Raw genomic sequence first — 27,368 nt, 5'->3', positions numbered from 1 at the left:
CAGCTGTCTATCGTTGTCTCTGATTGGGAGCCATATTTAGGCAGCCATAGTCATTAGGTAGGTTGTGGGTGATTGTCTATGTCTAAGTTGCCTGTGTCTGCACTTATTGTTTATATAGCTTCACGTTCGTCGGTTTGTTGTTCTGTTAAGTTTGTCAGTGTCGTTTCGTTTCGTCTTCAAATAAAGAGAAGATGTATTGTTATCACGCTGCGCCTTGGTCCTCCTCTCTTCCACAATACGACGATCGTGACACCACATCAGAGACCTTATGTTATCATATCAAAGGATTTACTCTGTTCTCACTCATGTGAAAAACATGAATGAGATGAGGGTGCAGAAAGAGAGAAGGGACAGGGGTATAAAAAGAGAGAAATTAATAAAACAGACAAAGAGAGAGAGATTGAAATAGAGACAGAGAGAGACCGGGAGAAATACTAGTTGACCCTGTGGTAATGCCAACATATTTAAATATTTAGGAAAACCAGTCAGTCATGATGGTATTCCATCATTCTAAAATGCCAATCTACCAACGAGCCGTATCAGAGACCTTAACAAACACAATCACTTAATTGGGGCAACCAGAACTAGCATATACAGTGCCTTCGGAAAGTATTATTAAGACCCATTGACCTTATTCTAAAATGGATTTAAAAAAAATACAAATCCTCAGCAATCTACACACAATACCACATAATAACAAAGGGAAAACAGGTTTTAGAGAAATTTGCAAATCTATTAAACAGAAAAACAGAAATAACTTATTTGCATAAGTATTCAGGTGCCTCCTGTTTCCATTGATTATCCTTGATGTTTCTGCAACTTGATTGGACATGATTTGGAAAGGCACACAACTGTCTATATTGTTCCACAACTGTTCCACAGTTGACAGTGCATGTCAGAACAAAGACCAAGCCATGAGGTCGAAGAAAATGTTTGTAGATCTCCAAGACGGGATTGTGTCGAGGCACAGATCTGGGGAAGGGTACCAAAACATTTCTGAGGTATTGAAGGTCCCCAAGAACACAGTGGCCTCCATCATTCTAAAATTGAAGAATACTGGAACCACCAATACTCTTCCTAGAGCTGGCCGCCCAGCCAAACTGAGGAATCGGGGAAGAAGGGCCTTGGTCAGGGAGGTGACTCAGAACCCGATGGTCACTCTAACAGAGCACTATTCCTCTGTGAAGATGGGAGAACCTTCCAGATGGGAGAACCGCCCATTTGGTGCAGCACTCCACCAAATGGGCATTTATGCAAGCATGGCCAGACAGATGCCACTCCTCAGTAAAAGGCACATGACAGCCCACTTGGAGTTTGCCAAAAAGCACCTAAAGACTCTCAGACCATGAGAAACAAGATTCTCTGGTCTGATGAAACCAAGATTGAACTCTATGGCCTGAATGCTAAGTGTCACATCTGGAGGAAACCTGGCATCATACCTACTGTGAAGCATGGCGGTGGCAGAATCATGCTGTGGGGATGTTTTTCAGCGGCAGGGACTGGGAGACTAGTCAGGATCGAGGCAAAGATGAACAGAGCAAAGTACAGAGACATCCTTGACGAAAACCTGGACCTCAGACTGGGGCAAAGTTTCACCTTCCAACAGGACAACAACCCTAAGCATACAGCCAAGACAACGCAGGAGTAGTTTCAGGACAAGTCTCTGAATGTCCTTGAGTGGCCCAGCAAGAGCCCAGACTTGAACCCGATCAAAATCTCTGGAGAGACCTGAAAATACCTGTGCAGTAACGCTCCTTTTCCAACCTGAAAAAGCTAAAGAGGATCTCCAGAGAAGAACGGGGAAAGATCCCCAAATACAAATCGAATCTTATTTGTCACATGCGCAAAATACTACAGGTATAGACCTTACAGTGAAATGCTGACTTACAAGCCCTTAACCAACAATGCAGGTTTAAGAAAATACCCCCCCCCCCAAAAAAAAAGTAAGAGATGAGAATAAAAAAAGAATTAAAGAGCAGCAGTAAATAACAATAGCGGGATATATACAGGGGGTGTGGTACAGAGTCAATGTGCGGGGGCACCGGTGTCGAGGTAATTGAGGTAATATGTACAGTGCATGTAGGTAGGTAGAGTTATTAAACTGACTATGCATAGATAATAACAGAGAGTAGCAGCAGCGTAGAGGGGGGGGGGGGGGGGGGGGGGGGGGGGGGCAATGCTAATAGTCTGGGTAGCCATTTGATTAGCTGTACAGGAGTCTTATGGCTTGGGGGTACAAGCTGTTTAGAAGCCTCTTGGACCTAGACTTGGCGCTCCAGTACCGCTTGCCGTGTGGTAGCAGAGAACAGTCCACGAATAGGGTGGCTGGAGTCTTTGACAATTTTTAGGGCCTTCCTCTGACATCGCCTGGTATAGAGGTCCTGTATGGCAGGAAGCTTGGCACCGGTGATGTACTGGACCGTATGCACTACCCTCTGTAGTGCCTTGCGGTCGGAGGCCGAGCAGTTGCCATACCAGGCAGTGATGCAACCCGTCAGGATGCTCTCGATGGTGCAGCTGTAAAACCTTTTGAGGATCTGAGGACCCGTGCCAAATCTTTTCAGTCTCTTGAGGGGAATAGGTTTTGTCGTGCCCTTTTTACGACTGTCTTGGTGTGCTTGGACGATGTCAGTTTGTTGGTGATGTGGACGCCAAGGAATTTGAAGCTCTCAACCTGCTCCACTACAGCCCCGATGAGAATGGGGGTGTGCTCGGTCCTCCTTTTCCTGTAGTCCACAATTATCTCCTTTGTCTTGATCACATTGAGAGAGAGGTTGCACAACACGGTGAAGTCTCTGACCTCCTCTCTATAGGCTGTCTCATCATTGTCGGTGATCAGGCCTACCACTGTTGTGTCATCGGCAAACTTAATGATGGTGTTGGAGTCGTGCAGTCATGAGTGAACAGAGAGTAAGGAGGGGACTGAGCACGCACCCCTGAGGGGCCCCCGTGTTGAGGAACAGCATGGCGGATGTGTTGTTACCTACCCTTACCACCTGGAGACAGCCTGTCAGGAAGTCCAAGATCCAGTTGCAGAGGGAGGTGTTTAGTCCCAGGATCCTTAGTTTAGTGATGAGCTTTGAGGGCACTATGGTGTTGAACGCTAACCTGTAGTGAATGAATAGCATTCTCTTATAGGTGTTCCTTTTGTACCGTTGTGAAAGGGCAGTGTGGAGTGCAATGGAGATTGCATCATCTGTGGATCTGTTGTGGCGGTATGCAAATTGGAGTGGGTCTAGGGTTTCCGGGATAATGGTGTTGATGTGAGGCATGACCAGCCTTTCAAAGCATTTCATGGCTACATACTTGAGTGCTACACGTCGGTAGTAATTTAGGCAGGTTACCTTAGTATTCTTGGGCACAGGGACTATGGTGGTCTGCTTGAAACATGTTGGTATTACAGACTCAAACAGGGAGAGGTTGAAAATGTCAGTGAAGACACTTGCCAAATTGGTCAGCGCATGCTCGGAGTACATGTCCTGGTAATCCGTCTGGCCCTGCAGCCTTGTGAATGTTGACCTGTTTAAAGGTCTTACTCACATTGGCGTGATCACACAGTCATCCGGAACAGCTGATGCTCTCATGCATGTTTCAGTGTTACTTGCCTCGAAGCGAGCATAGAAGTAATTTAGCTCGTCTGGTAGGCTCACGTCACTGGGCAGCTCTCGACTGTGCTTCCCTTTGTAGTCTGTAATAGTTTGCAAGCCCTGCCACATCCGACGGTGTAGTACGAGCCGGTGTAGTACGATTCGATCTTAGTCCTGTATTGACACTTTGCCTGTTTGATGGTTCGTCGGAGGGCATAGCGGGATTTCTTATAAGCGTCCGGGTTAGAGTCCCACTGTTTGAAAGCGGCAGCTCTACCCTTTAGCTCAATGCAAATGTTACCTGTAATTCATGGCTTCTGGTTGGGATATGTACGTACGGTCACTGTGGGGACGACGTCATCGATGCACTTATTGATGAAGCCAGTGACTGATGTGGTGTACTCCTCAATGCCATCGGAAGAATCCCGGAACATATTCCAGTCTGTGCTAGCAAAACTGTCCTGTAGTTTAGCATCTGCATCATCTGACCACTTTTTTATAGACCGAGTCAGTGGTGCTTCCTGCTTTCATTTTTGCTTGTAAGCAGGAATCAGGAGGATAGAATTATGGTCAGATTTGCCAAATGGAGGGTGAGGGAGAGCTTTGTACACGTCTCTATGTGTGGAGTAAAGGTGCTCTAGAGTTTTTGTCCCTCTGGTTGCACATTTAACATGCTGATAGGAATGAGGTGAAACTGATTTAAGTTTCCCTGCATTAAAGTCCCCGGCCACCAAGTGCACTGCCTCTGGATGAGCGTTTTCCTGTTTGCTAATGGCGATATACAGCTCATTGAGTGCAGTTTTAGTGCCAGCATCGGTCTGTGGTGGTATGTAGACAGCTACGAAAAATACAGATGAAAACTCTCTTGGTAGATAGTGTGGTCTACAGCTTATCATGAGATATTCTACCTCAGGGGAGCAAAACCTCGAGACTTCCTTAGATATCATGCACCAACTGTTGTTTACAAATATGCATAGGCCCCCGCCCCGTGTCTTACCAGAGGCTGATTTTCTATCCTGCCAATAGAGTGTATAACCCGCCAGCTGTATCTTATTAATGTCGTTGTTCAGCCATGACTCGGTGAAACATAAGATATTACAGTTTTGAATGTCCCGTTGGTACGTACTTTCAGTTCATCCCATTTATTTTCCAGCGATTGAACGTTAGCTAGCAGTACTGAGGGCAAAGGCAGATTAGTCACTCATCGCCTGATTCTCACAAGGCACCCTGATCTCTTTTCCACAAAATCTCAGTTTCCTTCTCCAGCGAATGACGGGGATGAGGGTCAGTTCGGGTGTTTGGAGTATATCCTTCCCGTCTGACTCATTAAAGAAAAACTCATCATCCAATTCGAGGTGAGTAATTGCTGTTCTGATGTCCAGAAACTCTTTTCGGTCATAAGAGACGGTAGCAGCAACATTATGTACAAAAGTTACAAACAAAGTGAAAAATCTAACAAAATATCATGGTTGGTTAAGAGCCAATAAACCAGCAGCCATCCCCTCCGGCACCATCTCCTATCTCCATCTCAAGACATCAGTCAGGAAGTTAAAGCTTGGTTGCAAATGGGTCTTCCAAAAGGACAATGACCCCAAGCATACTTCCAAAGTTGTGGCAAAATGGCTTAAAACTTCTTGCAGATCAGTGGGACGGTAGCGTCCCACCTGGCCAACATCCGATGAAATGGCAGAGCACCAAATTTAAATTAAATTACTATAAATATTAAACTTTCATGAAATCACAAGTGCAATAAATCAAAATAAAGCTTAAATTGTTAATCCGGTCAAGGTGTCAGATTTCATAAAGGCTTTACGGCGAAAGCAAACCATGCGATTATCTGAGGACAGCGTCCAGCACACAAATGCATAACAAATAATTTTCAACCATGACACAAAAGTCAGAAATAGCCATTTAATATATGCCTTACCTTTGAAGATCTTCTTCTGTTGGCACACTAAATGTCCCAGAAACATCACAAATGGTCATTTTGTTCGATAATGTCCTTCTTTATGGCCCAAAAATGTCAATTTATTTGGCGCGTTTGATTCAGAAATACACCGGTTTCAACTCGCCCAACATGCCTACAAAGTATCTAATACGTTACCTGTAAACTTGGTCCAAACATTTCAAACAACGTTCCTAAAACATATCCTAAAACGTAAATAATTGATCAAATTTAAGACGGGATAATCTGTTTTCAATACCGAAGAAAAATACCATGAAGCGCGCTCCTGTGTACGCGCAATAAAAGACTTCAGCCCTTCACAGTGACATGAACAATTTACAGCCGTACTTCTTCATTCCTCAAAAGAAAAACATCAACCAATTTCTAAAGACTGTTGACATCTAGCGGAAGCCATAGGAACTGCAACCAGTGCCTTTATAAATCAGGATTCCCAATGAAAACGAGTGGAAAACACAATGAGCTCAAAAAACAATTTCCCTGGATGGACTGTGATCGGGTTTCACCTGCCAAATCAGTTCTGTTATACTCACAGACTATTCTAACAGTTTTAGAAACGTCAGAGTGTTTTCTATCCAAGTCTACTAATTATATGCATATCCTAGCTTCTGGGCCTGAGAAACAGGCAGTTTACTTTGGGCACGCTTTTCATCCGGGCGTGAAAATACCGCCCCCTATCCCGAAGAAGTTAAGGACAACAAAGTCAAGGTATTGGAGTGGCCATCACAAAGCCCTGACCTCAATCCTATAGAAAATGTATGGGCAGAACTGAAAAAGCATGTGCGAGCAAGGAGGCCCACAAACCTGACTCAGTTACACCAGCTCTGTCAAGAGGAATGGGCCAAAATTCACCCAGTTTATTGTGGGAAGCTTGTGAAAGGCTACCCGAAACGTTTGACCCAAGTTAAACAATTTAAAGGCAATGCTACCAGATACTGATTGAGTGTAAGTAAACTTCTGACCCACTGGGAATGTGATGAAAGAAATAAAAGCTGAAATAAATCATTCTCTCTACTATTATTCTGACATTTCACATTCTTAAAATAAAGTGGTGATCCTAACTGACCTAAGACAGGGAACTTTTACTAGGATTAAATGTCAGGAGTGTATGTAAACTTCCGACTTCAACTGTAGATTGAAATTGTATATTAAACATTACAGCATAGTTGAAAGATATATGGTGTGTAGAAATCCAAAGAGGGTGGCCAGCAGAGATAGGTGGGATGGGCTGAGGGAAGCTGAGGGTTGGGATGAGAAATTGGAGAAAAGTGGGAGTGGAGTTGCTAGGCGGGGGAGAGAATGACAGTCAAAGATAAAAGTATAAAAATAAAGTCAAAATAAAACATAACAAAAAGTCAGTTTGAATGACACCGAGGGGCAGTGTTTTTACAGCTAGTGCCAGTTTGCCAGAGGCTGGTGCAGTGCAGATGTTTGTACACATGCATATACACACATACTCATTCAAATGCACACTGTTGCACATACACGGACACACACACACACACACACATGTAAATAGTGCCATACATGCACACAAACCTATTCAGTTGGCCTTACTGTTATGATTTTTGTTGTCCATTATATCTTTTGGTTTTTTTGCATTGTTGTTTTCTGTTTTCCTTTGTCTTTCACTTTTGATCATTTTCTTGGGTATCTGGGGGGTGGAATGATTATAATAATTTTTTTCTCTTATTTTCTCAGGGGCAGGGGGCTTTGGGGGCGGATCTTGGAGGGCTGGTAGCCTGGCGGGTGGGAGCTTGGGCCGGTGTCTGTTGGATCGCTGGTTCGGGTCCCCGTTTTTGACCTTGTGAGAGATCTGTCGACATGTCCTTGAGCAGGGCGTTGACCCTGGTTGCTTCTGTATGTCGCTCTGGATGGGAATCTGTTAGATGACTAATGTGTTGTAGTTGTTGAGCGGCTTCACTGTAAGTATATCGTATGTTTTAAATATTCAATACTTTTTTTTCTAAATATATAAATAAAAAGGCACTGTAGGTCTCACTCACCGCAGTCATTGTGACGACAGCTGCTTGTCTCTGATTCATTTTGCGCCTCTTCCAAGTCCTGTAAGTGACAACATGTAAAATACACTTAATAAAAACTTTATAAATATGTTTATGAACATAATATCAACTTTGCACAGCAATATAACAACTGTGTCAGTCCTATCAAAAGATGAGTACTCACATTTTGTGGCCCAGTGAAGTATTTGTGAACTCCATCTCTCAGTCGTTCTTCTGTGTTAGTAGCATAATTAGTCTAATTCGTAACGAAAATCACTCCCTTAGCTTTAGATAGCTAGCTAGCTTCACCTTTTTTGTCCCTTTAAGTAGAAACATAAGGGTGACGTAGCTAAAAATGATTTTAATTCTGCAGTCAACGAGTCACCACGGCGACAAGCGGAAAGTAGGAGAGAGACATAGCTAGCTATGTCGAAAAAATTTAATTTCTAAAGTCAGTCATACAGTCACCAGGACGAGAAACTGAATGTACAATGAGACGAAGATAGGTGAGTTAACAACAGATATGTATTCCCATGATTTCACATTAAATCCACATGAAATGAAAAGATACTCTAAGAAGACTGCTGACGTTACACATGTCTGCATGGCTAACACGCCAACACATTTTTCTAAGAATTGGCACAAACTAACGTTAGCTAACGTTCTGGTCTAACCATGTAAAGATAGTGAGAACTATGTTTCACTCCTTCAGCATGGACCGAAAGCTCTCTGTTGTGCGGTGGAGTGAGGGGGGCACTCAAGGGAGGTACAGCGAGGTCAAGACAGATGCTATAAGGTGATACAATCACAGCAAACTCAATGACCAGGGGAATCCTGTACTGACTATCCCACCATAATTGAGTGGAGTCGGGATGAAGCCGCCAGGAAGGTGGCCCCATTTTATAGCAATGTAATTTTTGTCAGCATTAAGTAGAAATCTTCTGCTTCAGATATGCATGGTTTTAAGTTATACCGTTTGACACTGCTATTGTAGTCTGTATGTCTTTCACAGAGTGGAGCAACAGAGACACCCATTTCCAGGGCAAAGCTTCCCCCAGAATTTATGAGAATATAGCTGGCTAAAGTTATAAGACAAGATTTTTTTTTAAATCCAAGTTAACAAGGATATAGAATATTCCAATGGTAACAGGTTAGGTAATAACATGATGTGAACCACCCCCCATACCCACAATGTATTTGGTCAGGCACAAAAATAAGAGTTCCATTGCATGGGTGTTGGTCTGTAGATGGAGGTTTATTGACATTTTTGCAACTGTTGTTCTTCTTCTACCTTGTATTTGTTTCAGACAACTGATTCCACACAACAAGCAAGATTCATTCACTCGCCAGTGATAACGATGTCCAACCCCAGGCTCTCAAGCAGAGCAAGAGGGCATCCTCTTCCAACCCCCAAAATTAGGAGAAGAGTCAGACGACTCAACTGACATAGATTACCCGACCCCTTTGCAGCCAAAGGTACGGCTCATTTACGTTGTATTACCGCTACAAAACTATCCCTCCTGTGTTCAATGAACAGTGATTGTCAGCATTTGTCATTCACCGATATTGTCATTCATACGATACCCAAGGAGGAGATGGTTCTTCAAGGTAATACTGAGCAATAGTCTTGACTCTTATCCACTGGGCTAAACAGAGGCAAAAACCAGCGTATGTGCCGCTTAAGTGTGAATTTTTAAAATAGGCTGCCCCCCTTATTCAGTATTGAAAGCTAACTGATACCATGACTACTAATAATGTTTTACCCCTAGGACCCCCCACAACACCTTGTTCCTCACAAACATGTGTTGTTTGTATGGACCCGCTTGATGTCTGTGTGATGCTACAAACCAGTCAGTCCTTTAATTTTGAACATCAATCTCCACCTATATATCACTATTGTACTAATGCTTGTGTGAGGCATGTTTGCCAGTGTCGATAAATGAGCTGAACCAGGTTGGCTGTTTCGTCTTATATTCACAGAAACTATAAGGCTTTCACATCTGCAGTAGCACTCCTCTGAAATATGTTATTTCACTACTAAACTTATTTTCAATCTAATCAATATGTTATACATGTAAACTCATGCGTTTATTTTCAGCAAACTTAACACGTGTAAATATTTGTATGAACATAAGATTCAACAACTGAGACATAAACTGAACAAGTTCCACAGACATGTGACTAACGGAAATTGAAGAATGTGTCCCTGAACAAATAGGGGGTCAAAATCAAGAGTAACAGTCAGTAACTGGTGTGGCCACCAGCTGTATTAAGTACTGCAGTGCGTCTCCTCCTCATGGACTACACCAGATTTGCCAGTTCTTGCTGTGAGATGTTACCCCACTCTTCCACTAAGGCACCTGCAAGTTTGCGAACATTTCTGGGGGGAATGGCCCTAGCCCTCACCCTCAGATCCAACAGGTCCCAGACGTGCTCAATGGGATTGAGATCCGGGCTCTTTGCTGGCCATGGCAGAACACTGACATTCCTGTCTTGCAGGAAATCACGCACAGCACGAGCAGTATGGCTGGTGGCATTGTCATGCTGGAGGGTCATGTCAGGATGAGCCTGCAGGAAGGGTACCACATGAGGGAGGAGGATGTCTTCATCCTCGCACAGCGCTGAGATTGTCTGCAATGACAACAAGCTCAGTCCGATGATGCTGTGACACACCGCCCCAGACCATGACGGACCCTCCACCACCAAATCGATCCCACTCCAGAGTACAGGCCTTGGTGTAACGCTCATTCCTTCGACGATAAACGCAAATCCGACCATTACCCTTGGTGAGACAAAAATGCGACTCGTCAGTGAAGAGCACTTTTTGCCAGTCCTATCTGGTCCAGCGACGGTGGGTTTGTGCCCATAGGCAACAGGTCTGGTGAGGACCTGCCTTACAACAGGCCTACAAGCCAACAGTCCAGCCTCTCTCAGCCTATTGCGGACAGTCTGAGCACTGATAGAGGGGATTGTGCGTTCCTGGTGTAACTCGGGCAGTTGTTGTTGCCATCCTGCGCCTGTCCTGCAGGTGTGATGTTCGGATGTACCAATCCTGTGCAGGTGTTGTTACACGTGGTCTGCCACTGCGACGACGATCAGCTGTCTGTCCTGTCTCCCTGTAGCGCTGTCTTAGGCGTCTCACAGTACGGACATTGCAATGTATTGCCCTAGCCACATCTGCAGTCCTCATGCCTCCTTGCAGCATGCCTAAGGCAAGTTCACGCAGATGAGCAGGGACCCTGGGCATCTTTCTTTTTGTGTTTTTCAGAGTCAGTAGAAAGGCCCCTTTTAGTGTCCTAAGTTTTCATAACTGTGACCTTAATTGCCTACCGTCTGTAAGCTGTTTGTGTCTTAATGACCGTTCCACAGGTGTATGTTCATTAATTGTTCATGGTTCATTGAACAGTGAAACAGTGTTTATACCCTTTACAATGAAGATCTGTGAAGTTATTTGGATTTTTACGAATTATCTTTGAAAGACAGGGTACTGAAAAAGGGACGTCTCTTTATTTGCTGAGTTTATATACAGTGGGGAGAACAAGTATTTGATACACTGACAATTTTGCAGGTTTTCCTACTTACAAAGCATGTAGAGGTCTGTAATTTTTATCATAGGTACACTTCAACTGTGAGAGAAGGAATCTAAAACAAAAATCCAGAAAATCACATTGTATGATTTTTAAGTAATTAATTTGCATTTTATTGCATGACATAAGTATTTGATACATCAGAAAAGCAGAACTGAATATTTGGTACAGAAACCTTAGTTTGCAATTACAGAGATCATACGTTTCCTGTAGTTCTTGACCAGGTTTGCACACACTGCAGCAGGGATTTTGGCCCACTCCTCCATACAGACCTTCTCCAGATCCTTCAGGTTTCGGGGCTGTCGCTGGGCAATACGGACTTTCGGCTCCCTCCAAAGATTTTCTATTGGGTTCAGGTCTGGAGACTGGCTAGGCCACTCCAGGACCTTGAGATGCTTCTTACGGAGCCACTCCTTAGTTGCCCTGGCTGTGTGTTTCGGGTCGTTGTCATGCTGGAAGACCCAGCCACGACCCATCTTCAATGCTCTTACTGAGGGAAGGAGGTTGTTGGTCAAGATCTCGCGATACATGGCCCCATCCATCCTCCCCTCAATACGGTGCAGTCGTCCTGTCCCCTTTGCAGAAAAGCATCCCCAAAGAATGATGTTTCCACCTCCATGCTTCACGGTTGGGATGGTGTTCTTGGGGTTGTACTCATCCTTCTATTCCTCCAAACACGGCGAGTGGAGTTTAGAGCAAAAAGCTCTATTTTTGTCTCATCAGACCACATGACCTTCTCCCATTCCTCCTCTGGATCATCCAGATGGTCATTGGCAAACTTCAGACGGGCCTGGACATGCGCTGGCTTGAGCAGGGGGACCTTGCGTGCGCTGCAGGATTTTAATCCATGACGGCGTAGTGTGTTACTAATGGTTTTCTTTGAGACTGTGGTCCCAGCTCTCTTCAGGTCATTGACCAGGTCCTGCCGTGTAGTTCTGGGCTGATCCCTCACATTCCTCATGATCATTGATGCCCCACGAGGTGAGATCTTGCATGGAGCCCCAGACCGAGGGTGATTGACCGTCATCTTGAACTTCTTCCATTTTCTAATAATTGTGCCAACAGTTGTTGCCTTCTCACCAAGCTGCTTGGCTATTGTCCTGTAGCCCATCCCAGCCTTGTACAGGTCTACAATTTATCCCTGATGTCCTTACACAGCTCTCTGGTCTTGGCCATTGTGGAGAGGTTGGAGTCTGTTTGATTGAGTGTGTGGACAGGTGTCTTTTATACAGGTAACGAGTTCAAACAGGTGCAGTTAATACAGGTAATGAGTGGAGAACAGGAGGGCTTCTTAAAGAAAAACTAACAGGTCTGTGAGAGCCGGAATTCTTACTGGTTGGTAGGTGATCAAATACTTATGTCATGCAATAAAATGCAAATTAATTACTTAAAAATCATACAATGTGATTTTCTGGATTTTTGTTTTAGATTCCGTCTCTCACAGTTGAAGTGTACCTATGATAAAAATGACAGACCTCTACATGCTTTGTAAGTAGGAAAACCTGCAAAATCAGCAGTGTATCAAATACTTGTTCTCCCCACTGTATGTATATATATCACATATATAGTTTCATATATGTGAGGAAACTAGGTAAAATGGCTTCTCTTGCACTACCTAGCCCTTCCCTCTACAGCCCTGCGTCTGGCTCTGCACAACCCAGCTATGCTCTCTCCAACCCTGCGTCTGGCTCTGCACAACCCAGCTCCGTCCCACTCCAGTCCTGCGTCTGCCCCCACCCCCTTATCTCCGGTTCCTGTGACTGATTCAGATCAGGTAATCGGCGTTAAAGGGACATTCATCTATTTTCACACATTCAAACTATTTTTATTCTATTGAATATGTTATTTGATGAAAATAAAATTAATATAAAAAAAAAAACATCCCTGTTTCCGTGTTTAAATAGGTTGAAATCCAGGGACAGGGGTGTTTGTTGACAAGCTGGCCTGGGCCTATGCTATAAATGCCAACTCTGCCTTTGTATGGACATTGATCACGGCTGTCTATCCCGTGGAGGTCTTGCTGGTGAGCAAACTCCGGGGGATGTCAAAGTGGAGTGGACCACACCGTCAGCCGCTAGAGAAAACAAAGCTGGACGCCATCTACAGTAAATTTAAAAACAAATCAAAATGCTAACAGGAATATAGGCCTTTGTACATTTACTTACTTTCATCCTTTATTGTAAATGTTTACTTAATTTCCTTTTCCCCTTTTATAGCATAGGGACTACTCTCCAGAAGTGGCCAAACACCCTTCCAGTTAACTTCGGCTCAGCTATCAACACAAAAATCTCTGAGCTGCGTTCCATGTCCAAGAATAAGGAGTGGATTGTAAGCTTAATGGACATTTTTGAATAGAGAACAGAATGGACATTATGGAAAGATCATGTAAATCGTTAAACTTAAATTGTTTCATTATACAAAAGATTAAACTTCACATTCTAATCATATTTCAAGATTACTGTTCTGTTCCATAGTACAACAAAGTTAAGCTAAGTTAAATGAAGCAACCCAAGACACCCAAAAGTATGCCTTCTGCTGTTTGCCTCTATAGGATATACCGTAGAATGTTAAAATAACTGTCAGTGAAAATCTCACTTTAAAAGTTGATATTCTGTCAACTCATAACTAAATGATGTTTTTGACTCATCCTATTCTTGTATTTGTGGGGAAAGCATAAATTGGAAAAAATGAAAATATCTATATATCTATATCTATATATTTTTTTTAATTGTCTATTTCCTCATAGAAGACGATGATGAGCTAGCCAATCAGCAGTCTACTTGCATGAATATTTTTTATGACCGGTATATGCCCTCACCCTTCTGTTGTTGGGGTACGCCACAACTTTACAACACAGAATAGCTGCTATTTAACATACTGAATTAACATTTTGGGGGGGGGGAACTAAAACTATTTTACTCATATTGTAATTAATTATAGGTCATATTTCAATCAAATCTGGAAACACTGGACCGTTACTTTGAACATGGCCTCCATACAGTAGGCCTATTTCTCAATCTAGCTGTATTTTGGAAGGCACTATACTGCACTTGTGGAAATATCTCAGGGAAATATTTACCAAAGGCTATCATGCTTGTTGGGTACATATTGTAAAAAAAAAATATTAAAGATTTCCAGCACTGTGTAGACACGGTATGAGTGATCGTTTGGCATCATTGTCAGGGAATCGTAATCTGTTAATTAAAATGTTCTACTTAACAGGTTGCCAGATAATTCATCATGCTTTTTCTTATAACAGACCAGTTAAGGATTAATTTGACTCTTAAATTGTGTCATGCAGAATTTATACATGGATAAATAAACAGTAGTATACATTTTTTATAAAATGCATGTGTTTTCTAACTGTGGAAAGTCATACCTGAAATAAAACATTATATACAAATTAGCATATACTTTTGAATATAATGTACAGTATATACAACTTATACACGAAACTCAAAAGTAACAATTACATTTTATAAAAATATATATAACAAATATACAGTACCTGTCAAAAGTTTGGACACCTACTCAATCCAGGGTTTTTCTTCATTTTTACTATTTTCTACATTATAGAATAATAGTGAAGACATCAAAACTATGAAATAAAATATATGGAATCATGTACTAACCAAAACAGTGTTAAACAAATCAAAATATATTATATATGAGATTCTTCGAAGTAGCCACCCTTTGCCTTGATGACAGCTTTGCACACTCTTGACATTCTCTCAACCAGCTTCATGAGGTAGTCACCTGGAATGCAATTCAATTAACAGGTGTGCCTTGTTAAACCTTAATTTGTGGAATTTCATTCCTTCTTAATGCGTTTGAGCCAATTAGTTGTGTTGTGACAAGGTATTGTTGGTTTACAAAAGATAGCCCTATTTGTTAAAAGACCAAGTCCATATTATGGCAAGAACAGCTCAGACGTTGAGACCAGTGTTTCTGCGGGTACTATTTAATGAAGCTGCTAGTTGAGGACTTCTGAGGAGTCTGTTTCTCAAACTAGACATTCTAATGTACTTGTCCTCTTGCTCAGTTGTGCACCGGGGTCTCCCACTCCTCTTCCTATTCTGGTTAGAGCCAGTTTGCACTGTTCTGTGAAGGGAGTAATACACAGCGTTGTACGAGATCTTCAGTTTCTTGGCAATTTCTCACATGGAATAGGCTTCATTTCTCAGAACAAGAATAGACTGACGAGTTTCAGAAGAAAGTTATTTGTTTCTGGCCATTTTGAGCCTGTAATCGAACCCACAAATGCTGATGCTCCAGATACTCAACTAGTCTAAAGGAGGCCAGTTGTATTTCTTCTTTAATCAGAACGACAGTTTTCATCTGTGCTAGCATAATTGCAAAAGGGTTTTCTAATGATCAACTAGCCTTTTAAAATGATAAACTTGGATAGTTAACAAAACGTGCCATTGGAACACAGGAGTGATGGTTGCTGATAATGGGCCTCTGTACGCTAATGTAGAAATGCCATTAAAAATCGTCCGTTTCCAGCTACAATAGTCATTTACAACATTAACATTGTCTACACTGTATTTCTGATCAATTTGATGTTATTTTAATGGACAAAAAATTGGCAAGGACATTTCTAAGTGACCCCAAACATTTGAATGGTAGTGTATATATACAATGGGGAGAACAAGTATTTGATACACTGCCGATTTTGCAGGTTTTCCTACTTACAAAGCATGTAGAGGTCTGTCATTTTTATCATAGGTACACTTCAACTGTGAGAGACGGAATCTAAAACAAAAATCCAGAAAATCACATTGTATGATTTTTAAGTAATTAATTTGCATTTTATTGCATGACATAAGTATTTGATCACCTACCAACCAGTAAGAATTCCGGCTCTCACAGACCTGTTAGTTTTTCTTTAAGAAGCCCTCCTGTTCTCCACTCATTACCTGTATTAACTGCACCTGTTTGAACTCGTTACCTGTATAAAAGACACCTGTCCACACACTCAATCAAACAGACTCCAACCTCTCCACAATGGCCAAGACCAGAGAGCTGTGTAAGGACATCAGGGATAAATTGTAGACCTGTACAAGGCTGGGATGGGCTACAGGACAATAGGCAAGCAGCTTGGTGAGAAGGCAACAACTGTTGGCACAATTATTAGAAAATGGAAGAAGTTCAAGATGACGGTCAATCACCCTCGGTCTGGGGCTCCATGCAAGATCTCACCTCGTGGGGCATCAATGATCATGAGGAATGTGAGGGATCAGCCCAGAACTACACGGCAGGACCTGGTCAATGACCTGAAGAGAGCTGGGACCACAGTCTCAAAGAAAACCATTAGTAACACACTACGCCGTCATGGATTAAAATCCTGCAGCGCACGCAAGGTCCCCCTGCTCAAGCCAGCGCATGTCCAGGCCCATCTGAAGTTTGCCAATGACCATCTGGATGATCCAGAGGAGGAATGGGAGAAGGTCATGTGGTCTGATGAGACAAAAATAGAGCTTTTTGCTCTAAACTCCACTCGCCGTGTTTGGAGGAATAGAAGGATGAGTACAACCCCAAGAACACCATCCCAACCGTGAAGCATGGAGGTGGAAACATCATTCTTTGGGGATGCTTTTCTGCAAAGGGGACAGGACGACTGCACCGTATTGAGGGGAGGATGGATGGGGCCATGTATCGCGAGATCTTGACCAACAACCTCCTTCCCTCAGTAAGAGCATTGAAGATGGGTCGTGGCTGGGTCTTCCAGCATGACAACGACCCGAAACACACAGCCAGGGCAACTAAGGAGTGGCTCCGTAAGAAGCATCTCAAGGTCCTGGAGTGGCCTAGCCAGTCTCCAGACCTGAACCCAATAGAAAATCTTTGGAGGGAGCCGAAAGTCCGTATTGCCCAGCGACAGCCACGAAACCTGAAGGATCTGGAGAAGGTCTGTATGGAGGAGTGGGCCAAAATCCCTGCTGCAGTGTGTGCAAACCTGGTCAAGAACTACAGGAAACGTATGATCTCTGTAATTGCAAACTAAGGTTTCTGTACCAAATATTAAGTTCTGCTTTTCTGATGTATCAAATACTTATGTCATGCAATAAAATGCAAATTAATTACTTAAAAATCATACAATGTGATTTTCTGGATTTTTGTTTTAGATTCCTTCTCTCACAGTTGAAGTGTACCTATGATAAAAATTACAGACCTCTACATGCTTTGTAAGTAGGAAAACCTGCAAAATCGTCAGTGTATCAAATACTTGTTCTCCCCACTGTATATATATATATATATATATATATATATATATATATATATATATATATATATATATATATGACACAGTTGAAGTCGGAGGTTTACATACACCTTAGCCAAATACATTTAAACTCAGTTTTTCACAATTCCTGACATTTAATCCTAGTTTAATTCCCTGTTTTAGATCAGTTAGGTTCACCACTTTATTTTAAGAATGTGAAATGTCAGAAAAATAGTAGAGAGAATGATTTATTTTAGCTTTTATTTATTTCATACACTCAATTATTATTCGGTAGTATTGACTTTAAATTGTTTAACTTGAGTCAGACATTTCGGGTAGCCTTCCACAAGCTTCCCACAATAAGCTGGTTGAATTTTGGCCCATTCCTCCTGACAGAGCTGGTGTAACTGAGTCAGGTTTGTAGGCCTCCTTGCTCGCAGACGCTTTTTCAGTTCTGCACACAAATTTTCGAAAGGATTGAGGTCAGGGCTGTGTGATGGCCACTCCAATACCTTGACTTTGTTGTCCTTAAGCCATTTTGCCACAACTTGGAAGTTTGCTTGGGGTCACTGTCCATTTGGAAGTCCCATTTGCGACCAAGCTTAACCTCCTGACTGATGTCTTGAGATGTTGCTTCAACATATCCACATAATTTTCCATACTGATGATGCCATCTATTTTGTGAAGTGCACCAGTCCCTCCTGCAGCAAAGCACCCCCACAACATGATGCTGCCATCCCCGTGCTTCACGGTTGGGATGGTGTTCTTCGGCTTGCAAGCCTCCTCCCCTCCAAACATAATGATGGTCATTATGGCCAAACAGTTCTATTTTTGTTTCATCAGACCAGAGGACATTTCTCCAAAAAGTACGATCTTTGTCCCCATGTGCAGTTGCAAACCGTAGTCTGGCTTTTTTATTGCGGTTTTGGAGCAGTGTCTTTTTCCATGTTGAACGGCCTTTCAGGTTATGTCGATATAGGACTCGTTTCACTGTGGATATAGATACTTTTGTACCTGTTTCCTCCAGCATCTTCACAAGGTCCTTTCCTGTTGTTCTGGGATTGATTTGCACTTTTCGCACCAAAGCACGTTCATCTCTAGGAGACAGAACGCATCTCCTTCCTGAGCGGTTTGATGGCTGCGTGGTCCCATGGTGTTTATACTTGCGAACTATTGTTTGTACAGATGAACGTGGTACCTTCAGGTGTTTGGAAATTGCTCCCCAGGATGAACCACACCTCCAATTGGCTCAAATGATGTCAATTAGCCTGTCAGAAGCTTCTAAAGCCATGACATCATTTTCTGGAATTTCCCAAGCTGTTTAAAGGCACAGTCAACTTAGTGTATGTAAACTTCTGACCCACTGGAATTGTGATACAGTGAATTATAAGTGAAATAATCTGTCTGTAAACAATTGTTGGGAAAATTACTTGTGTCCTCACCGACTTGCCAAAACTATAGTTTGTTAACAAGATATTTGTAGAGTGGTTGAAAAATGAGTTTTAATGACTCCAACCTAAGTGTATGTAAACTTCAGACTTCAAATGTATATATATATATGTGTGTGAATAAAGCATCTGAATACCTGTTTTTGCTTTGTCATTATGGGGTATTGTGTGTAGATTGATGAGGGGAAAAGACAATTGTAATTATTTTTTTTAAATAAGACTAACTTAACAAAATTGGAAAATGTCAAGGTGTCTGAATACTTTCCGAATGCACTGTAAGTTAACAAATATACCAATGACATATAAAGCCAAAAATGCAAAATCTTACCTAGTGACTTTTTAGATTACTTATTAGATGTTTGTACAAATACTTTTCTGCCATACAAGATTATTATTTGATTTTCATGATTTCTTTTCATATAGGTATTTGGCTGCCACTGTATGTTTGTGTGATTAGTGAAATTAAGAATAGGACTAGAGTCTAGGGGTCGTTTTTGGACAGAGCTCAGTTAAATGTTCCTCACCTGGCGTGATGGCCACGCCATTCTCGTTGACCACGGGAGGGCTGCAGTCCTCCTCAGGCAGCTCCAGGCTGGCTCGCTGCTCCATGTTGCTAACCGACTGGTTCCTCTTCCTCTTGCCCTGGGCGCTGGGCCAGGCTCCGGGCAGCAGCGCCTCACTCACATTCAAGGGAGGGGCCGCCGGACTGGGCTCGGCTGGGGGCTTGGGAGTACCGTACAAGTTCTCTAGAGAAGGGAAAACAAACGCACATTGAGGTAGCGAGGTGCGGGCCAGTGGTACTCAAAACACAGAAATAGAGGTTGCCACACACTATTGCTCCACCGATCCAATACATTTATTAATCGACAGGGCACATCAAAATCAAATCAAATCACTTTTTATTTGTCACATGCACCGAATATAACAGGTGCAGACCTTACCGTGAAATGCTTAGTTACAAGTCTTTAACCAACAATGCAGTTCAAGAAATAGAGTAAATAAAATATTTACTAAATAAACTTAAGTAAAAAAAATCTAATCAATCAAAAAGTAACACGAGAAATGCACATAACAATAACGAGGCTATATACAGGGGGTACCGGTACCGAGTCAATGTGCGGGGGTAAAGATTAATCGAGGTAATTTGCAAAGTGACTATGCATAGAAAATAATCCGAGAGGGGGGAGGGGTGATTACTGGCCATTTGATTAGTTTAGTTGTTCAGCAGTCTTATGGCTTGGGGGTAGAAGCTGTTAAGGAGCCTTTTTGGACCTAGACTTGGGTGACTGGAGTCTTTGACAATTTTTTGGGCCTTCGTCTGACACTGGTTAGTATATAGGTCCTGGATGAGAGAGATAGAGAGAGCGTGGGGTAACTCTGTGCCACACAACAGGGCTCTGTTCAGAGTTTAAAGCTGAGGGTGATGGAGAGAGCTCAAGTGAGGAGATGAGAGATTCAGCATGGACGAGCACAGTTACCTTTGACTGACATGCAACAGTACATGTCAAAACATACAGAACTCAGTCATACAAGGTAGATTGTATACACGATATTTTACTTTCGAAGCACAATAAGGCATTGCTATGGTGATGTGTATGTTATCTGTACATGAAATCTTCCTCTGTCAGGGGAAATACATTTTATGATTAAATATTGAGAGCGAGCCAGAGGCAGAGATGTCTTATGTCATTATCTCTTCAATATGAGAGAGAGAGAGAGAATGAGCAAGAGAAGGAGAGAAATAGAAAAATAAAGAAGTGGAAAGAGGGAAAGAGATCAGAGAGAGTAAGAGAGAGAGACAGATTAAACACAGAAAAGCACAGGCGTAGCGGTTGCATTTGACTCCTTTTATCCAAGCAGTAGGATCCTTTAATTGCAGGCTGTGAGAAAGCCTTCTGTCTCCCTCCACACACACACACACACACACACACACACACACACACACACACACACACACACACACACACACACACACACACACACACACACACACACACACACACACACACACACACACACACACACACACACACACACACAAGTACATGCAAACACACATGCACACACATGGACCTGCAAACACATACACTCACTCACACACACCAAATGCCCTGAGTTTGAGATAAAGCTTCATACTGTACATCCCTTCACATATACATCTCTCTAACCTGTCTGTATAAGTATAAGCAGTGTAGTGGTGGAGCATCCTACATATTCCTTCCACGTAACAGATCTTCAAATGTGACAGACGTCACACACTGCCACTTCCTCCCTAAGCAGCGCTTAACCTGATTTGAACTCGGGATTAGGGCTGTTGCGGTGACCGTATTACCCCACACTGGGGCGGCAGGGTGTTGGGCTAATAACCGAAAGGTTGCAAGTTCAAATCCCCGAGCTGACAAGGTACAAATCTGTCGTTCTGCCCCTGAACAAGGAGGTTAACCCACTGTTCCTAGGCCGTCATTGAAATTAAGAAGTTGTTCTTCACTGACTTGCCTAGTTAAATAAACATTAAAAAAATAAACTCTGGCAGTCATGAGTCATAACCGCAGTCAAATTCCACGTGACCATTGAGTCACGGTACACTTCTCTTATGCACTCTGGACATGTGTTGGTAGTCCCCAATTTTATAACGACCATCAGGTCGCTAATTGCCTGGTACTCAGCGCTCTATTGTCCCTCTAACCACTCTGACAACAATGCAAATGCCTTTGTAAATCACATCAAAAACGTGTTTTTTTGCATATTCGAGCTTATGCATAGGTTTACATATGAGCCCAAGCCCATTAAAAAAGCAATTTAAATAATGATTGCGCCATTATACAATACATAGCCTAATAGCCTACCACTTAGGCATGGCACAATATTATAATTTTTTAAAAACATAATCTTTGGTACATAATTGGTCTAGCCTATATACTCCAAAAGTAAATACATTCTAGTAATCGCCTTTGAGTGTGGACTGTATTATTATGCATACTGGATGGACTGTTACCTTACGCTCCAAACTTTTATCCATGAGTCTGGGAGAGAACATATAGGCCTTGGCAAAGCTGTTTGTTCATTGATTGTGCAGGGCGGCTTACAGAGTTAGCCTACAATTACAGTGAATTTGTATTGGATTTAGTAATAGGGCATTTTATATATTTTCATAATAAATAGGCTGACACATTACCTTTAGAAACAGAATATCGCACCACCATGCGTTTCCATCTCCTCTCGCTCCTTCATTCCTTTCTCAAGGGCACAGAGAGAGCATGGTGTTCTTTTAAGCCACACATTTCTATATCCATTCCCGTGTGAATGCAGAGTTTTGATGGTTGCCAATAAAAAGAGGAGGTTCCCAGTTGCTACTATATTTATTTCTCAGCTGTTAATATTAAGCACATGCTCTACTTTAAAACCGGAATAGCCTACCCAGCATGATTGAAAAACGAACTGCGGAAAGCGGCCTCCATTCGCTATTCATCTTTTCTCCGCCTGCCCCTGTTCCTGCCCATTTCATAATGGGTCATTCTAGATCGAATCTAATTGAACATGTTAGTAAAGACAAGATTCAATTGAGAATATTCTGATGGGTGAAAATATGATCATTTGATGAAAGAACAGCGTGTAGAGCCTGAGGCAAGGACCAGAGCGCAAGCTTTTTTGTGACTTTCTCAAATCCTCAATAGCCTGTAGTCGCATCATGCAGCCCATATATGTTTTGATTTCTAAGACATTCTCAGGGTTTGTATCAACACAACCAAAGTTGCCAAATAAATCTCAATCTAGCGTAGAGGACCTGTTTTAAATGATAACTTTTACGCTCAAAATAGCCGCTTCGTAGGCACACCCGCTCCGGAATGAGAAAAATATCCATTCTATTTCAATAAGCTAAGTTCAATTATATTCTTCTTAATATAAAACCATGTAAATCAAATAATGGCACGGGACTTATAAGCATATCTTGTCTGCTAAATTAACTAGCCTACAGCCTATGGCATGGTGCATAGGCAGATAACATAGGCCGACTCATATTCTGTTCTTCTGAAATACATTTTCCTCATATCATCATGTTTTTTTAGACCTGCTAAAAATAAATGACGGATTTATTGTGATGGTGAATATTAAATGGGTTTAATTGTAAAGAATTATGTAGATGCTCCAAATGAGCACATCAGCTGCTTTTATGTGCCTTGAGATGCTAAACCTGTTCATGGTAATAAACTGTCAATTACCGTGAGGCCAGCAGTCATTTACATAACAGTTAGATGGCGCCGACAGAGATGGTCGCCTTGCTTCAGGTCCTTAGGAAACTATGCAGCTATTTGTTTTTTTTATGTATTATTTCTTACATTGTTAGCCCAGAAAATCTAAAGTGTTATTACATACAGCCGGGAAGAACTATTGTAAATGAAAGCGATGTCAACTTACCAACATTATGACCAGGAATACGTCTTTCCCGAAGCGGATTCTTTGTTCGGACCTCCACCCGGGACATGTGATCTTATCCCAGAGGCCGACCCAAAACAACGTGGTCGCTGCAGGAGAGGCAGACGGAGCGGTCTACTAGTCAGACACAATAGGCGAGCACACCATCCACCGCTTCCGAGCATATCACTTGCCAATGCCCAATCTCTAGATAACAAGGTGGACGAAGGGTTAGATTGTAACATTCTCTGTTTCACGGAAACATGGCTCACTTGGAATATGTTGTCAGAGTCGGTACAGCCACCCGGTTTCTTCATGCATCGCGTCGACAGAAACAAACATCTCTCTGGTAAGAAGAAGGGCGGAAGTGTATGCCTTATGATTAACGACTCATTGTGTAATCACAACAACATACAGGAACTCAAGTCCTTCTGTTCACCTGACCTAGAATTCCTTACAATCAAATGCAGACCACATAATCTTCCAAGAGAATTCTCTTTGATTATAGTCACAGTCGTGTATATTCCCCCCCAAGCAGATACCTCGTCTGCCCTGAAAGAACTTCCCTGGACTCTAAGGAAACTGGAAACCATACATCTTGAAGCTGAATTTTTTGTAGCTGGGGATTTTAACAAAGCTAACCTGAGAACAAGACTTTCTAAATTCTATCAGCATATTGAATGTGCGACACGAGCTGGTAGCATTCTGGATCATTGCTACTCTAACTTCCGCGATGCATACAAAGCTCTCCCCCTGCCCTCCCTTTGGCAAATCTGACCACGATTCCATTTTGTTGCTCCCAGCCTATAAACAGAAACTGGACACGCCCATGCTCAGGTCTATCCAACGCTGGTCTGACCAATCAGATTCCACGCTTCAAGATTGCTTTGATCACGTGGACTGGGATATGTTCCGGATAGCCTCAGACAATAACATTGATGTATACACTGACTCAGTGAGCAAGTTTATTATCAAGTGCATCGGATATGTTGTACCCACTGTGACTATTAAAACCTTTCCTAACCAGAAACCGTGGATTGATGGCAGCATTCGCAAAAAACTGAAAGCACGAACCACCGCTTTTAATCATGTCAAGGCGACTGGAAACATGACCGAAAACAAACAGTGCAGCTATTCCCTCCGCAAGGCAATCAAACAAGCAAAGCGTCAGTATAGAGACAAAGTAGAGTCGCAATTCAAAGGCTCATACACGAGACGCATGTGGCAGGGTCTACAGTCAATCAATCACGGACTACAAAAAGAAAACCAGCCCTGTCACGGATCGACATCTTGCTCCCAGACAAACTAAACAAATTCTTTGCTCGCTTTGAGGACAATAGAGTACCACTGACATGGCCCACTACCAAAGCCTGTGGGCTCTCCTTCTCCGTGGCCAACGTCAGTAAAACATTTAAATGTGTTAGCCCTCGCAAGGCAGCCGGCCCAGACTTCATCCCTAGTCGCATCCTCAGAGCATGCGCAGAGCAGCTAGCTGGTGTGTTTACAGACATACTCAATCAATCCCTATCCCAGTCTGCTGCCCCCACATGCTTCAAGATGGCCACCATTGTTCCTGTTCACAAGAACGCTAAGGTAACTGAACTAAATAACTACCGCCCCGTAGCACTAAATTCTGAAGTGCTTTGAGAGACTAGTCAAGGATCATATCACCTCCACCCTACCTGATACCCTAGACCCACTCCAATTTGCATACCACCCCAATAGGTCCACTGATGATGCAATCGCCATCACACTGCCCTATCCCATCTGGACAAGAGGAATATCTATGTAAGAATGCTGTTCATTGACAACAGCTCAGCATTTAACACCATAGTACCCTCCAAACTCGTCATTAAGCTCGAGACCCTGACATGTGCAACTGGGTCCTGGACTTTGTGACGGGCCAGGTGGTGAAGGTAGGAAACAACATCTCCACCCCACTGATCCTCAACACAGGGGCCCCACAAGGCTGCGTTATCAGCCCTCTCCTGTACTCCCTGTTTACCCATGACTGCATGGCCATGCACAACTCAATCATCAAGTTTGCAGACAAAACTACAGTGGTAGGCTTGATTACCAACAACGACGAGACGGCATACAGGAGGTGAGGGTCCTCGGAGTGGGGTGTCAGAAAAATAGCCTCTCACTCAATCTCAACAAAAGGAAAGGAGATGATCATGGACTTCAGGAAACAGCAGAGGGAGCACACCCCATCCACATCAACAGGACAGTAGTGGACTCTGAAAAACACCAAAAGAAAGATGCCCAGGGTCCCTGCTCATCTGCGTGAACGTGCCTTAGGCATGCTGCAAGGAGGCATGAGGACTGCAGATGTGGCCAGGGCAATAAATTGCAATGTCCGTACTGTGAGACGCCTAAGACAGCACTACAGGGAGACAGGATGGACAGCTGATCGTCCTCGCAATGGCAGACCACGTGTAACACAACCTGCACAGGATTGGTACATCCGAACATCACACCTGCGGGACAGGCACAGGATGCCAACAACAACTGCCCGAGTTACACCAGGAACGCACAATCCCTCTATCAGTGCTCAGACTGTCCGCAATAGTCTGAGAGAGGCTGGACTGATGGCTTGTAGGCCTGTTGTAAGGCAGGTCCTCACGAGACATCACAGGCAACAAACCGACCAAACCGACCGCCGCTGGACCAGACAGGACAGGCAAAAAAATGCTCTTCACTGATGAATCACGTTTTTTTCTCACCAGGAGTGATGGTCGGATTCGCGTTTATCGTCGAAGGAATGAGCGTTACACCGAGGCCTGTACTCTGGAGCGGGATCGATATGGAGATGGAGGGCCCGTCATGGTCTGGGGCGGTGTGTCACAGCATCATCTGACTGAGCTTGTTGTCATTGCAGACAATCTCAATGCTGTGCGTTAGAGGGAAGACATCCTCCTCCCTCATGTGGTACCCTTCCTGCAGGCTCATCCTGACATGACTCTCCAGCATGACAATGCCACCAGCCATACTGCTCGTTCTGTGCGTGATTTGAACGTGGTACCTTCAGGCGTTTGGAAATTGCTCCCAAGGATGAACCAGACTTGTGGAGGTCTACAATTTTTTTCTGAGGTCTTGGCTGATTTCTTTTGGTTTCCAATGATGTCAAGCAAAGAGACACTGTTTGAAGGTAGGTCTTGAAATACATCCACAGGTACACCTCCAATTGACTCAAATTATGTCATTTAGCCTATCAGAAGCTTCTAAAGCCATGACATAATTTTCTGGAATTTTCCAAGCTGTTTAAAGGCACAGTCAACTTAGTGTATGTAAATTTCTGACCCACTGGAATTGTGATACAGTGAATTATAAGTGAAATAATCTGTCTGTAAACAATTGTAGGAAAAATTACTTGTGTCATGCACAAAGTAGATGTCCTAACCGACTTGCAAAAACTATAGTTTGTTAACAAGAATTTTATGGAGTGGTTGAAAAACAAGTTTTAATGACTCCAATTTAGGTGTATGTAATCTTCCGACTTCAACTGTATCTACCTCTTTCACTCCAGTATCCCTGCACATTGTAAATATGGTATTGGAACTGACCCTGAATAGAGCTATTTTTATTTATCATGTATTGTTGTTCTACCTTATGTTATTTTCAGTCCCACATTGATATTGATTACTACATTGTTGGGTTTGGAACTAGCAAGAAATGCATTTCACTGTACTTGTGCACATGGCATTATGACGTATTATAGTGTATGTCTTGGGTTTGATGCTATTCAAGGCTGTGCATCTGGCTTCAGACCATGGCAGAGATCCACAGATGGACGATCTGGTTGCTCACTTACCCAGTAGCTCTGTGTGTGTGTGTGTGTGTGTGTGTGTGTGTGTGTGCGTGCGTGCGTGCGTGCGTGCGTGCGTGCGTGCGTATCTCAGGCCCACTGGGAGAAACCACCTCTTTCTCGGTGGCAGGCAGTGCCTGCGGGCACTTACATCTCAATTTGTAATGCAAATTAAAACCCAAGAGGAGGGGGAAGTGCAATCTTCATGGCCGTTGTAATGCTTTTGAATGCATTGCTATCTGATTAAATCCATTTCAAATAGCATTGCTACATGCTTCAAGAATGCCACACAGGAGATTTTGGATACTTGGATGAGACGAAAACAAACCTGTG

At 42.9% G+C, this 27,368-nt stretch overlaps 1 protein-coding gene and 1 long non-coding RNA gene across 6 annotated transcripts in view; both read right to left on the bottom strand.

Annotated features, from left to right (window-relative positions):
• The window catches only part of LOC139540414 (uncharacterized), a 36,014-nt gene extending 25,978 nt beyond the window's left edge, over positions 1-10,036 (bottom strand). Inside the window, exon 1 of the long non-coding RNA XR_011668189.1 lies at positions 7,108-10,036. This is a non-coding gene — a long non-coding RNA (uncharacterized lncRNA). The remainder of the gene's footprint in view (positions 1-7,107) is intronic.
• LOC139540411 (membrane-associated guanylate kinase, WW and PDZ domain-containing protein 2-like) overlaps positions 1-27,368 on the bottom strand; it is a 305,518-nt gene that overhangs the window by 158,658 nt on the left and 119,492 nt on the right. For all 5 annotated transcript variants that reach the window (XM_071344211.1, XM_071344210.1, XM_071344209.1 and 2 more), the window contains exon 4: positions 19,339-19,560. In XM_071344211.1, the coding sequence (XP_071200312.1) occupies positions 19,339-19,560 (222 nt within the window). The remainder of the gene's footprint in view (positions 1-19,338; positions 19,561-27,368) is intronic.

This window comes from Salvelinus alpinus, chromosome 15, assembly GCF_045679555.1.
Source record: "Salvelinus alpinus chromosome 15, SLU_Salpinus.1, whole genome shotgun sequence".
Lineage (NCBI taxonomy): Eukaryota > Metazoa > Chordata > Actinopteri > Salmoniformes > Salmonidae > Salvelinus > Salvelinus alpinus.
This window is presented reverse-complemented; position numbering and strand designations above follow the sequence as displayed.